Below are 15,430 nucleotides of genomic sequence, written 5' to 3'. Positions count from 1 at the left end.
CCCGAGCACCGCCGGCCGAGCCCCCCGGGCCCCCCCGAGCACCGCCGGCCGAGCCCCCGGCCCGGCACCGCCGGCGGAGCCCCCGAGCCCCCGGCCCGGCACCCGAGCCGCCGACCGCATGTCCGATTTTCCCGGACATGTCCGGCTTTTTGGGATTTCCCCCCGGACGGGGATTTGGAGCCCAAAAAGCCGGACATGTCCGGGAAAATCCAGACGTATGGTAACCCTAGTAAAATTTCAATTAGAAGATACATTTTCAGAAAGTATAAGCGGATACACACTTGGCCTGTGTTGAAAACACTATTTCAGCTCATGCAAAACAATACAAACTTCTTTAATACAAATATTAATAATTTAGTTTTCAATAGTATGCTTTTTAGAATTGTTCTCTGTCAAGTATAAAGTGCTTCTTCTTGACCATAGAAATTCAGTATCTGTAATTAACTTAAGTCTAATGTTCTGAAATAAGAGAAAAGTGAGATTTTAACTGTCCACTAATATAATAAAAATCATTGTGAATGCCATACTACGTGTTCAATATTATTGTGTTCAACACAAATGATTCACCATAAGTGTGTGGGTGTATACAGCAAATAAAGAAAGCATTTCAGCATGAAAGACAAAAAAATGGAAATTCACATTATTTAAAACAATTATGACAAAAAAATACTCTGAAGAAATGCTTTTGTTTTCGGAGGACATTTTCAAAATGTTGTGTATGTCTTTCTTCTGATTCACAAATCAATTTTTCTATTTAAATTTGAAAAAAAATTCAGGATTATGTCCAGATACAATAAAAAGGAAATTTCATGTAATATATATCAGGAAACAAAACTAGCATACATAACAGTGCAGCTAAAAAAAATATTCCTTATAACTGGTCCATTGGTTTGGCAGCAGGGTGGTAAAGTAGATTTCTAAGGAACTGATTTAGAAATTGACCTCACAGTGCAAAACATAGGAAGCATTCTCTGGGGAAAGTGAGAGAGAGAGAGAAAAAAATAGATTTCAGCTGGCCTGCACAGTGAATATTCGAACTCTCCGCAGTTGCCAACTATAGAATATTTTTTATATCTGAATATATGTAAACAGATGGAGTTTGATCCTTCAAGTCTCATTGTAAATTTGTGGACGGACCGCTGAAATCTATTTTTCTCTCTCTTTCACTTTCCCTTGTTATTACTTCTAATAGGCAATGACTTCGGTTGACCATTGGAGAAGAAAGTAAAAAGCTAATTTTGTGCCTGGAAATTGGGTTTCTTTAACTCAGATTTACAATAATCTGGATCTGGTCACCCCTTTCCAGAATGAGACACATACATAGATGGATAATGAAACAGATGCCACTACTCCAATTCTAGGTATGTTGGCATTATCAATTTTGATTCTTCCAAACAACATTTTAATGGTTAAACATCATCTAGTCCCAAGCATGGCATTCCAGACTTCGGGAAGAAACAGAAGACTGTTCTAATATGACCTTCTAGTTTCTACTTTAAGCATGATTTCACTTAAGCTAGATTGCACTTTAGGCATCACAGCCAGAACTGATCAAAATATTAGGTTGTTAAGAAAAATGTATTAGATCATCTGGGTGACTTAGGGTACGTCTATACTTACCTCCGGGTCTGGTGCTAAGCAATCGATCTTCTGGGATCGATTTATCGCGTCTTGTCTAGACGTGATAAATCGATCCCGGAAGTGCTTGCTGTCGACCCTGGTACTCCTGCTCCGCGAGAGGAGTACGCAGAGTCGACAGGGGAGCCTGCCTGCCGCGTGTGGACCCGTGGTAAGTTCGAACTAAGATACTTCGACTTCAGCTACGTTATTCACATAGCTGAAGTTGCGTATCTTAGTTCGAAGTGGGGGGTTAGTGTGGACCAGCCCTCAATGGGCCTAAGGAATACAATTGCAATGGATAAAAAGGTACAAAAATAGCTACAGTCCCAAGCTATAAAGATAGTGGAGGGTAAAAGAGGCTCAACAATGCCAGATTAAGGCCCCAAAAATGAGCATAAAGCTTCCCTCTCAGATTTCCTAGAAATGGATTTAAAGAAAATTCATCATTGGAATGAATGTACCAGTAGGTCTAACACTGTTACTCGTCAACAGTCTAAGGGACAACCACTCTCACTATTAAGAGCCTGAATGTTATTCAAAGGAAAATTAAATACTGTATCAGAAAGACTGCATCTTCTAAGAGACAATACTCTTGCTCTGTCCAGCTAAAAAAGTCACTTACTAAAATACCCTAGAAGATACTTTACATACAGTGTCTGCCGACAACGGTAACCTGCTAGAAAATTCCAATCAAGTCTAATCAGGAGGTGGTAAAATACTTAAAATCCTTCTGTAAAGCACACAACTAGTCTTTCTGCACCTGCTAATTTAAACTTTTAACAGCTGCAGGATAAAAAGGAAGAAATGGAGGGTGGGAAAATAACTATTAACCGCGAATATTTTCCCCAGCTTTACTACCTCACATATTACAGACCGAATTAAGAATGACCAACTTTTAGAAGTGAATCAATTTGCCTTTTGTGGGTATACAATACCACATTACAGATCAAGCTGTTCACTTGATTCTGTACCTATTCTTCAGAAAACTAGGTTTATTTTGGCCCGTTGTTTTAGTTTTCTTTTTAAAAGTCATGGCTAAGCCACAGATATTCTTTATACTGTGTTTAACTATAGAATATTTTAGGTGATATTTATTTAGCAACTGTAGAGCATCAAATCATGGCAAATGCACAAAAACCTACTAACCCAGATCTAAAATGCATCTTGCACAGGTCACACACATAAAAAGACATGCAACCTCTCCTATGTAATTAACAGAAAAAACGATATGCATATTCTCCCTCAAGATGTAAAAATGAACATGCATACATCATAAAAGAAGCATATCAGTAATAAACAGAGTACTTACTTTGTTGCCCGTATAAACTTGCCCCAAATTGAGACAGCTGACCTGATGTTGATGGTGATGCCAGCATCTATATTAAAACAACCAAACAAAAGAGTTGTTACCAGATCAAAGCAAGTTCGATATAACACAGTTTCACCTATAACGCAGTAAGATTTTTTGGCTCCTGAGGACAGTGTTATATCAGGGTAGAGGTGTATCACATACTGATGTTAATATCAAACTTTACTTTCAATGGTCTCAAACATCCCACTCAGTTACTTATGGAACAATAAATAGGGACCTGCGCCAGGAATGCTGCAGACAACACTTGCGCTCTCGTGGAGTGCGCTATAAGCGGAGGGGCTGGAATTTTAGCCAGGTTGTAGCATGTTCTGATACAGGACATGATCCATGATGAAATGCACTGGGATGAGATTGGGAGCCCCTTCATCCTTTCTGCGATTGCAATAAAGAGCTGTGGTGACTTAAAAAATGGCTTTGTACGCTCAATGCAGAATGCTAGGGCATGCCTTATGTTCAGGAAATGGAACATGTGCTCTCTGTTACTGGCACGAGGCTTAGAGAAGAACATAGGTAAAAATGTGTCTTGGTTCACATGAAACTAGGAGACTACCTTTGGCAGAAACACAGGGTGAGGGCGTTGCTGCACTTTATCTTTATAAAAGACCGTGTAGGGTGTGATGAGTGTCGGGCACACAGGAAGGGCTATACTGATCTGTCCACTGAGAGGTTCAACAACATGGTGAACCAGTGCTGGCGGGGCCATGCTGGTGCTATGAGGTTCAAGGAAGCCACATCCCGACGAGTCTTGAGGAGGACTTTGTGTATGAGAGGGAAGGGCGAGAACGCGTACAGCAGGTGACTCATCCATGAGAGGTGAAAGAGGTCCGCGATGGAGTCTGGGCTGTGGGTTCAGGAAAGAGCAGAACCGCTGGCACTTCCTCTTGTTCCGCATCACAAACGGGTCTATGTGGGGAAAGCCCCACCTCTGGAAAATCGAGTGTGCGATGTCCGGCCTGAGGGACCTTTTGTGACTGAAGTGAACGGCTGAGGCAATTGGCTAGCTCATTTTGCGCTCCCAGAAGGTGTGACGCCTCTAGGTGTATTGAGTGGGCGATGCAAAAGTCCCACAGCTAACGGGCTTCCGGCACAGGGGAGAGGAGTGAGCACCACCCTGTTTGTTTATATAGAACATCGCTGCAGTGTTGTCCGTCAGCACCAACACACATGCGCCCTGAAGGCGAGCCTGGAATGTTTGGCATACCAGACGAACCGCCCTCAGCTCCCTTACGTTGATATGCAGCAATAGTTGTGTGGGACCATAGGCTTTGGGTTCTGATATTGCCCAGGTGCGCTCCCCAACCGAGCGCTGAGGCATCCGTGACTAGTGATAGCGTAGGCTGGGGTTTGGCAAAGGGTACTCCCACACAGACCACTTGTGGCTGCAGCCACCAGTGGAGAGACTCAAGAATGCGAGGGGTAAGGGTAACTATCATGTCCAGTGGGTCCCTGCCCAGCCTGTGCACCCGCGCTAACCACGCCTGGAGGAGCCGAAGGCATAACCTGGCGTGCCGGACCACGTCTGTGCAGGCCGCCATATCCCCCAACAGTTTCATGCAATTTCCGGCCGTGGTTATGGGGAATCGGCTAAGGTTTTCGATAATGTCCATGAGTGCTTGGAAGCACAGCTCAGGCAGGAATGTCCCGGCCTGCCTGGAGTCCAAGAGAGCCCCTATTAATTCTATTCTCTGCGTCAGGGCTAGTGTGGATTTGGGCACATTCATTATGAGGCCTGGCCTGTAGAATGTGGCCTGGGCCAAAGACACATGCTCTGCAGCCTGTGCTTGTGACTCATACTCGATGAGCCAGTCGTCCAGGTACGGGAACACTTGCACCTGACGTTTGCAGAGGAAGGCTGTCACGACCACCATACACTTGGTGAATACCCAGGGGGCCGTCGAGAGCCCGTATGGGAGCACCCTGAACTGATAGTACTGGCCACTGACCACGAAGCGAAGGAAATGTCTTTGGGCTGGGATAATGGATACATCTTTCAAGTCGAGGGCAGCGTAAGAGTCCCTCAGATCTAGGGAAGGAATGATGGCAGCCAGAGAGATCATGCAAAACTTCACTTTCCTTATGAATGTGTTGAGGTCTCTGAGATCCAGGATAAGTCGGAGCCAGACCTTTGGCCTTGGGGATGAGGAAATAGCCAGAGTAGAACCCCTTTCCCCCTCAACTACTGAGGAACCTCTTCTATTACCCCTAGAGCGAGGAGCAATTGCACCTCCTGCAAAAGGAGCTGTTCGTGAGAAGGGTCCCTGAAAAGGGACGGGGAAGGGAACAAAATTGGATAGAATATTCCACCCCTACTGTGTTCAGGACCCAGCAATCTGACGTAATTTGGGCCACCTGCTAAGAAGGTCCTGGTGTCCATCGCTGGAAGGGTGGTGGCAGTGCCCGCCACCACCTCATCTGGTGAGGAGGAGGAGACGACCTGTGGGACAGGGTCTTCCTGCCCTTCTGGCTCTCTGGAGGCTGTGTCAGGTACCTCACAGCCTCCCGTGACTGGAGGCGGCTCCAGTGTCACTGATGGCGCTGGTTCAGGTGCTGTGCCCGAGCGTGACAGCCCAGAGTCCCTATCTCGTGTAGGGTCCTCAGGAGCCCTGGGGGTGTGTCGAGCCAGCGACGATGGGGGAGGTGGTGGTGGTGCAGGGGGGCGGGGGAAGACAAGAGCGCGGATGCCACCGATGCCGGCCTGGAGCCCTGATCCTGATGGTAGGCCCAAGGAGTACAGAAGGGCTGTTGTAAAGGCCATGCCACTCGGGTAGCCAAGCAACCGCCGGTGCCAAAGAGTCCACTGGTCTGCGGTGCTGGGAGCGGTACTGGCTGCGTCGAGAGACAGAAGACTCAGCACCTGACTTGGATGAGTAGTCTGCGCCTGATCACAGGGGGCAGAGCCCGACAGTGCCGGGGAGCGGTACCAAGGTGATGGTGAGTGGCGCCGTAACATCGTGGGCTTGCCGTGATGATGAACCAGGGGCGATGACGCCATCAGTGCCACAAAGGGTGCCGTCGCCATATGCAGTGCCAGGATAGATGCTGCAGCCGGTGCCGCTGACAGTGCCTGGGCTAGCGGTGCCGGAGCTTGCACCTGTGGGGCCAGGGACTGCGCCATCATGGCAATGAGGTCCCACGCTGCCTCATGGGTATCCAGCATGGAGGGGAAGTCAAGCTCTTCCTCCAGATCCTCCCGAGTCAGGTAGCCCATCAGCACTGGACTCGACGGGCCTCCTGTTGGGGCCAGAGTCAATGGTGCCAGGTCTTGAGGTCCAGACTGTGGGTGTCCTGCCGGAGGATGCATCCTGCTGGAATCCCCTCACGGCTTCTTGTCAGGGCAACGACCCCATCCGCCTTCTTTTTCTTATGCGGCACCGAAGGGTAACAGCGCCTATGCTCCTTGGAGGAGTCCTTTTTTGGTGCCAGGACATCCCGCATCCATTTCCGGTGCCGCCTGGGGGCGGAGAGCCGAGTCCATTAGGAGGAGCTTCAAAATGATAGTCCCGCTCTCTCTCAGTCCTGGGTCTAAAGCTCCTGTGAATTTGGGCACTCTGTCTGATGGCCTCTCCTAGGCACTTGAGACAAGCAGTGTGCGGATCACCTGTGGCATAGGTTTCGCACACCTCTCACATGCCTTAAACCCCTGCAACTGAGGCATGCCCCACCGCATGGGGAAACTAGGGCAGGGGGAAAGCCCCCCCAAAGTAAGCCCAACTAACTACAAACTACTATTTAAACTAATAACTATTTACAACTAAGAAAAGGGAACCACTAAGTAGGCACTTGCGAATGCAAGAGACTGAGCTGCTCCAATGACCGTCACTGGTGGTAACAAGGAACTGAGCAAGCGGCGCGTCGGCAGGGACCTATATACACTGCCATGAAGGCGCCACTCCAGAGGTCTCCACAGCCGACCTGACGGGTACCGCTAGGAGAAAATCCTTCCGACAATCGTGCATGCGGCACACTCACGCCTATTGGATTGCACATGAGCAATCACTTGAAGAAGTAGTTTAAGTTCTTTAACATGAAGGATTGCTTAGCCCCAAGCCTTCATTACCCCAAACAATGGAATATAAGATTATTACTACTAAATACTTTGTTGTAAACTACTCATCCCTGTAAAGGTACATGCAACAAACAAGCCTCAATGACCCCATCCAAGATAAATTAGCTGGTTTTTGTCATATGCATTTTCTTCTTTGGAAAGTTAGTAAACTGGATAGAGAGTATACACTACCCTAGCTTTTATTATTTCCTTCTCTTTGTGTTTTCCTTGTGGTAACTGAGAACTCATCTGCTTCTAGCTGACCTCGGAGTCAGGGACTATTTGATCTGGATTCAATATGGAGGGCAAATCATTTATTACTTAAATCATTCATAATTCACTGAGAGAAAACAAGTAGGAGAATTTTCTGGTAATAAGGATGCCTTGGAAACAACAATTCAGAGTTGATAATACAGAAAAAAAAAAAGTGTCTCAATCTACTATTACTGTGATTTCAACAATGTTTAAAGTCCAACATAGCATACAAACAATTCACATACTCTTTGTGGTTTTGAAAGGGTATATATGAAGAAAAATGAGGAGGAGTCCGGTGGCACCTTGAAGACTAACAGATTTATTTGGGCATAAGCTTTTGTGGGTAAAAAAAAAAACCCTAGTGCCCCTCCTCTAACTTGTGCTACATTGATGACATCTTCATCATATGGACCCATGGGAAGGAGGCTCTTGAAGAACTCCACCTGGATTTCAACAATTTCCACCCCACCATCAACCTCAGCCTGGATCAGTCCACACAAGAGATCCACTTCCTGGACACTACAGTGCAAATAAGTGATGGTCACAAACACCTATACTGGAAACCTATTGACAGCTTATTTACCTACATCCCTCCAGCTTCCATCCAGGACACATCACATGATCCATTGTTTACAGCCAAGCCATTTGCTCTAGTCCCTCAGACAGAGACAAACACCTACAAGATCTTTATCAAGCATTCTTAAAATTGCTATACCCACCTGGGGAAGTGAGGAAACAGACTGACAGAGTGAGATGGGTACGCAGAAGTCACCTATTTCAGGACAGGCCTGAAAATAACAGAACGCCACTGGCCATCATGTACAGCCCCCAGCTAAAACCTCTCCAGCACATCATCAACGATCCCCAGCCTATCCTGGAAAACGATCCCTCACTCTCAAAGACCTTGGGAGGCAGGCCAGTCCTTGCTTACATACAGCCCCGCAACCTGAAGCAAATACTCACCAGCAACTACAAACCACACCACAGAAATACTAACCCAGGAACCAATCCCTGTAACAAACCCCATTGCCTACTCTGTCCCCATATCTACTCTAGCGACACCATCAGAGGACCCAGCCACATTAGCCACACCATCAGGGGCTCATTCACCTGCACATCTACTAATGTGATATATGCCATCATGTGCCAGCAATGCCCCTCTGCCATGTACGTTGGCCAAACCAGACAGTCTCTACATAAAAGAATAAATGGACACGAATCAGACATCAGGATTGGTAACATACAAAAACCTGCAGGAGAACACTTCAATCTCCCTGGACATTCAGTAACAGATTTAAAAGTAGCCATCCTTCAACAAAAAAACCTTCAAAAACAGATTTCAAAGAGAAGCCGCAGAGCAACAATTCATTTACAAACTTAACACCATTAATTTGGGCTTGAATAGGGCCTGGAAGTAGGTGGCTTACTACAAAAGCAATTTTCCCTCTCTTGGTATTGACACCTCCTCATCAATTATTGGGAGTGGACCACATCCACCCTGACTGAATTGGCCTTGTCACCACTGGTTCTCCACTTGTAAGGTAACCCCCTTCTCTTCATGTGCCAGTATATATTTATGCCTGTATCTGTAATTTTCACACCATGCATCTGAAGAAGTGGGTTTTTTACCCATGAAAGCTTATGCCCAAATAAATCTGTTAGTCTTTAAGGTGCCACCGGACTCCTCATTGTTTTTGTGGATACAGACTAACACGGCTACCCCTCATATATGGAGAGAATCTCAAAAAGATATCAGATGTTTTGCTGGAGCAACAGGGCTCTAGTGACTACAGTATTACTTACGCTCATTGCAAGTAGCACTGGATTAACTCAAATGATCCTACTAGAATTGAAACTCTGGCCTCCTAAAACAAAGAGACTGGAAGGACTTCTGGTATCCTGGATACCCAAGGAGAAAATTTTCCTAGATTATGTACCAGTGATGCTTTAAAAGAGAAAGAGTTTTGTCTGCGCAAATACTGTTATGTTGGACAAGTTTCTTTCATCTGTCTATTACTGACCCGCTGAGAAGGATGTAAACAATAAATTTTATTAGAAATTCTGAAGTGATGGCTTTTGATAGTATGAGAAACAGATAGGATCTTGGTACACCTGCATGGTAGAGAGAACTTCGATAGTGTGGCATTTTTGACCAAACTATGCATGAAGTAGAAATGGGACAAAGAGTGTGGCCGTGAAGATGGTATTAAGTCATGTTTGTGACTCCTTTATTCTTGGGTCAGCCAGGGCCTTGCCTAGGCCCCATACATAAGTTAAAGCAGTCCTAACTACTTGTGGCCATGAAGGACTGGTTTCAGTAGCTAAGAACAGCTGGAGCACAGAGATGGTCAGATTACACCACACCACCTTTCCATCATCCCTACTTCTTATGCTAGAGGATGTGGTAATGAGTGGCGTAGATCTCTACACCACTCAGGTATTTATATACAGTACTGGAGAAACATACTGTGATCAGAGCCAATTAATTTAAAGCCCCTTTGCACTACTGAACAGGCATAATAATGCCATAGCACAATAAAAAAATCAAGCACTGTATTTCTAATGTAGACGTCAAGTCTCAGTCCTAGCGAATACAATCCTTTACTTGTCTACAGTGATTTAATTTTGAACTGTTTATGTACCTACATTAATTACCATTTTCTTCTTTTCTTGTTGTGTGGGCACTGTTTTTAGATGTTGGCTTTTAATGGCAATGTGTGGTTTAAGTATAAGGAAAACTGGGTGGTAACCACTTGCAAATGTTAAAATTTAATGACAGCCACTATATATGATGGTCAGGAGATTATAGCAATTTATAAAAAAACAGTAGGATTCAATTAAAGATTGGTTAATATGGCATCCTAAGTATGTACTATTAAGAAATACAAGAGGCTTAATACTCTGTAATTTACCTACATTTCAGGTAAGCTGGAAAGGCACATGATGTCATTTATTATTTTATCATGAAGGGTGCATTGGCTATCTAATGTATTTGATTTTGTTGTTAAACTCATTTGCATTTTACAGCAATATTTAACTTTAGGCTGAAAGATTATCATCCATATTATAGTAACAGCTTGAGACCCCAATCAGGAAGCTATTGTTCCAGGCGCTACGTTTAACAATAATAATAATAAAAAAAAAAAAAAAAAAAAAAAGCAGCGAAGAATAGGCAACAGTACAGCCAACCTGATTATGGTCATGGACTGCTTTGTAGAATGCCTTGGAATAATTCAGAGAAAATAAAAGATTACAAATAAACCTAATTCTCTCTCATATACATAGGCGTTCACTGGTCTGCATACTGTGGGTGACTGGAAAAGTGGGTGACTGAACTAATGGAAGAGCCAATTCCTAGGAAAAATATCAAATACAAGGTAACTTTTTTCCTACAGCAATTGACAAAAATAGAGACAGTTGACCTAATTTGCATACTTTAATTCTCGTTTGCAAAATTTAAAATAAAAGGCAACAGGACCAAAGACTGCAACAACTGAGGTGAGAAAGTCAATCTTGTATTACTTGGGTAAAGAATTGGAAATCTTAAGTGGCCACAATGCAAGTCTTATCACACAGAACTCTTATCACCCTAAAAAACAGTTGTGAGGTCCAACCACACTCCTCACTGATTCTAGACTTAGATATAAGAAGGAACTGCAATGAACAAATTCTAACAAGAAACAACTGACTAGGTGACTGAACTGGTTTCTATTATATATGCCTTCATTACCTCCAGATTGGTTTATTGCAATGTAATTTATCTAGGCTTAATAACATCAGCCCTGAAAAAGTTGCATGCACATTCATTTGAAGTTCCTCAGAAGTTTGTGAAATAATCATGCTCTATAGCTCCCTGAGCAAAGCTGAAGCTGTTTTCCGAGATGGAAGGAATGGGCAGGTCTACATTATCAGTTAAGTTGATCTAACTTGCATTGCTGGGGGGGGTGAGTTTCACACCCCTGAGCGACAAAAGTTGTGTGTGGTCCACACCGGCACTATGTTGGCAGGAGACGCTCTCCCAGCCACATAGCTTAGCTTCTCCCCCAGGTGGAATAATTATGCACATCTTCACCAGATGTAGCATTGTAATGTAGACTTGCCCAGTGTAAACTATGATCAATGAAGTGCTGCATCAGTCCAGTACAGTGAACCTAAACTCAAAGGAAGAAGTAGGAAAAAAAAGAGCCTAAACTGCCTCAAATCTGGTAGAACGAGCAAATTTAAATCCACAAATATCATCCAGACCAGTAGATATCTAAACATATGAGAAAGGTTGATAATTATCTTCTTAGTCACCAACAGAGGACAATCATGTGTTACTTTGTTTCTGTTACTATGGGTATGTCTACACTACGGCAATTGCGGCCACACTAACCCTAATTTGAAATGGCAATGTCGATTTTGGCGCTACTCCCCTCGTCGGGGAGGAGTACAGAAATCGATTTTAAGAGCCCTTTATGTCGAAGTAAATGGCTTCGTTGTGTGGACGGGTGCAGGGTTAATTCAATTTAACACTGCTAAATTCGAACTAAATTCATAGTGTAGACCAGATCTTATACAGCACAACAGGTACTATTAGAATGACATGAGTAGATGAATCACAGTTTTAAAGGGAGACAGCACTATGTTAACCATTTAATAAAATTAGAAGTTAAGCAAATAAATTAACACAAAAACTAGATCTATCATATTCTTCTGGTTTAATCTTTCATTTTCTTAATAATTCTCCTTTTGTCTTAAATGTAATTTAAAATAGACCACTGCAAAATTTTCCCCAAAATTAGGTTTTCTAACAAGCATTTACAAAATGTAAGACCAATAAAAGCATTTCTCTAAATTATTAAAATTCCAATGATGAGTTTAAAATAAACATTTACAGTAAAGTATTTGCAATATTCAAAATATTTATAAGTATTGAGATTTTGAAGTGAAAATAACTATCCACTTCATTGTTTAACTTGAGGAAATGTAAGAAATAAACTGCCTAAATAGTGAAAAACAAACTGATTTTTATAATTCTTTCAGTTTTAAAGTGTAAATGATATCATTAACAAGTGTTATTTTTTTAAAAAAGTTTAACATCTCTTTAAAACTCATATACAATACTAAGGTATACAATACGAGTTATTAATCAGACAAGAGATTACTGGGAAAGTTGTAATTTGGTATTATGGAAGATGCCATGAGTGATTAAGACTAAGCTGATAAAACAGACATTTTAATCAGATTAAGAGACTGGCTGCACTTCATTAATAGATGAATACTGTAGGTGAAAGAATGAACACTAACAAATAAATACATTTCTAACACAATGTAATACATTCACTATACACTCAATGAGCCAATTTATAATACAGGAGCATGGAAGAGGAGCATGATTGCATGCATGCAATGGAGTTTGGTCCAAAGAACCACTTGAAATTTTAAGACTCATTTGCATTCACCAATTATCTTATACTGTTGGTTTAAAAATAGGTGTACTAGACATAGCTATGTAGTAAACAATAGAAACAATTTTGTGGTATACTGAAAGACTTGCATAATGACTTAACTCTCTTGTAACTAGGCTTGGCAGAATTCAATTTTTATCTTTATGATTTCAACAGATATACTGAAGTTTCTATTAACCTTTTTTAGATTTTTATCGAGTAGATGTTCACACATGTGCTGAACTATGGGTTAAGCTTTTTTCTTCTATTTTTATCCATTTAAAGTTTCACAATTGTGGGAAATTATTGGGGCGGGGGGAGTTAGACAATAATTATTTAATGACAGCAGACATTTGAAATTCAAAAAGTTAAAGTTTTAAAACCATTGAAACACAAATTGTCAACATCACGTCAAAATATACAAAGTAAATATCCTTAAATCAAACTCTGAAGTTCTCAAGCAGCATTTTTCTTAATTTGCCTATCTGTATGTTTCTATTATAACGGATGGAAAGATTTTTTCATTGATTTATGTGTTTACAGTGCAAGACCTTTACTGATAAAAATCTAATCCTTCCAAGCCTACTTATAGCCTATGTTAACAAAAATTCTTAATCAGATAGAAAAATCAGTTTCTTGTGGTAGAAATAGCTCTCTATTTCCTTTACTACATACATTCCAGTTTGTTTAAAAAAAAAAAAAAATTACCTGTAATTTCTTAAAATGTGATTCAGAGATGCATTTTACTTCCTCCCTCTCTGCAAACTGAAGGACAATATAAAGTACAAACATGAATATCTGTTTTCCTCTCTAGCCAAGTAACACTGGTTTATGTTTACATGCCCAAATTAGATAAAAGTCAAAAGCAGATACCTTATAGGTTATAAATATAGGTAAAACCGTATAAATTCCAAACACTTGGCTCTCCCATCATGCAGTGTAAATTTATTATGAAAACAAATTTTTAAGTTGTAGCAACTGTTCGATAAACATACTATAATTGTTACAATGTTGCCACATGTTTAACATTATACAATGTATGCTTATATTTGGTCAAGATAGTTAAGTCCAAAGCAGACTGCGGAGAATTACGAAAGGATCTCACAAAACTGGGTGACTGGGCAACAATACAGCAGATGAAATTCAATGTTGATAAATGCAAAGTAATGCACATTGGAAAACATAATCCCAACTATACATACAAAATGATGGGGTCTAAACTAGCTGTTACCAGTGAAAGAGATCTTGGAGTCATTGTGGATAGTTCTCTGATAACATCCACTCAATGTTCAGCGGTAGTCAAAAAAGGTAACAATGTTAGGAACCATGAGGAAAGGGATAGATAAGATGACAGAAAATATCATAATGCCTCTATATAAACCCACGGTATGCCCGTATCTTCAATACTGCATGCAGATCTGGTCGTCCAATCTCAAAAAATATATATTGGGATTGGAAAAGGTACAGAGACGACAACAAAAATGATTATGGGTATAGAACAGCTTCCATATAAGGAGAGATTTAAAAGATTGGGACTTTTCAGAGATGATTAAGGGGGGCATGGGGTCTGATAGAGGTCTATAAAATCTTGACTGGTATAGAGAAAGTGAATAAGGAAATGTTATTTACTTCTTCACATAACACAAGAAACTAGGGGCTGCCCAATGAAATTTAACAGGCAGCAAATTTAAAAACAAACAAAAGGAAGTACTTCTTCACACAACACACAGTCAACCTGTGGAACTCCTTGCCAGGGGATGCTGTGAAGGCCAAAACCAGAACAGGATTTAAAAAAGAACCAGGTAAGTTCCTGACAGATAGGTCCATCAATGGCTATTAGTCAGGATGGACAGAGATGCAATACCATGCTCTGAGGCCACGGCTACACTGGCGCTTTACAGTGCTGCAACTTTCTTGCTCAGGGGTGTAAAAAAAACACCATCCTGAACGCAGCAAGTTACAACGCTGTAAAGCACCAGTGTGAGATGTGCTCCCAGTGCTGTAAGCTCTCTCCCAGCGCTGGTGCGTGACCACACTCGCACTTCAAAACGCTGCCGCGGGAGCGCTCCCGCAGCAGCGCTTCGAAGTTTTGAGTGTAGCCATGGCCTGAGCATCCCTAGCCTCTGTTTGCCAGACGCTGGGAATGCACGACAGGGGATAGATCGCTTGATTGCCTGTTCTATTCATTCCCTCGAAAGCATCTGGCATTGGCAACTGTCGGAAGACAGAATATTGGGCTAGGTCAGTGGTTCTCGAACTTTTGTACTTGTCCCTTTCACACAGCGAACCTCTGAAGGTGACACCTCCCCCCCACAATAAATGAAAAACAAACACTTAATATATTTAACACCATTATAAACGCTGGAGGCCAAGTGGGGTTTGGGATGGAGGCGGACACCTCATGACCTCCCACGTAATAACCTCGCAACTCCCTGAGGGGTCACGACCCCCAGTTTGAGAACCTCTGGGCTAGGTGTACTACTGGTCTGACCGAGCATGGCTGTTCTTATGCCCAGCAAGAAATTTCCTCAGACTGTTGTCAAATGATAGCATGCACCTTTTATTCATCTCTTAAAATGTCAATAAAAGCTTTTTCACCTATAATGAGATGAATGAAGAGAGTCTCTCTGATCTCTCAGACAGGACAGCAGGCTCCCGTCCCCACTGCTTTCTGTGTTAGCAATATCATCAGCTATTGCAGAGAAATGG

General features: G+C 42.5%; 1 protein-coding gene across 3 annotated transcripts in view; it reads right to left on the bottom strand.

Moving 5' to 3' along the window:
• CNOT2 (CCR4-NOT transcription complex subunit 2) overlaps positions 1-15,430 on the bottom strand; it is a 129,348-nt gene that overhangs the window by 33,362 nt on the left and 80,556 nt on the right. For 2 of the 3 annotated variants that reach the window (XM_034771379.1, XM_034771369.1), the window contains 2 exons: positions 13,430-13,486; positions 2,930-2,996 (listed from right to left, as the gene is read on the bottom strand). In XM_034771379.1, the coding sequence (XP_034627270.1) occupies positions 2,930-2,996; positions 13,430-13,486 (124 nt within the window). The remainder of the gene's footprint in view (positions 1-2,929; positions 2,997-13,429; positions 13,487-15,430) is intronic. The other variant, XM_034771389.1, reaches the window with a different exon arrangement.

Source organism: Trachemys scripta, chromosome 1 (genome assembly GCF_013100865.1).
Source record: "Trachemys scripta elegans isolate TJP31775 chromosome 1, CAS_Tse_1.0, whole genome shotgun sequence".
Lineage (NCBI taxonomy): Eukaryota > Metazoa > Chordata > Testudines > Emydidae > Trachemys > Trachemys scripta.
Note: the sequence above shows the minus strand (reverse complement) of the source record. Positions and strands in the feature narration are given on the sequence as shown.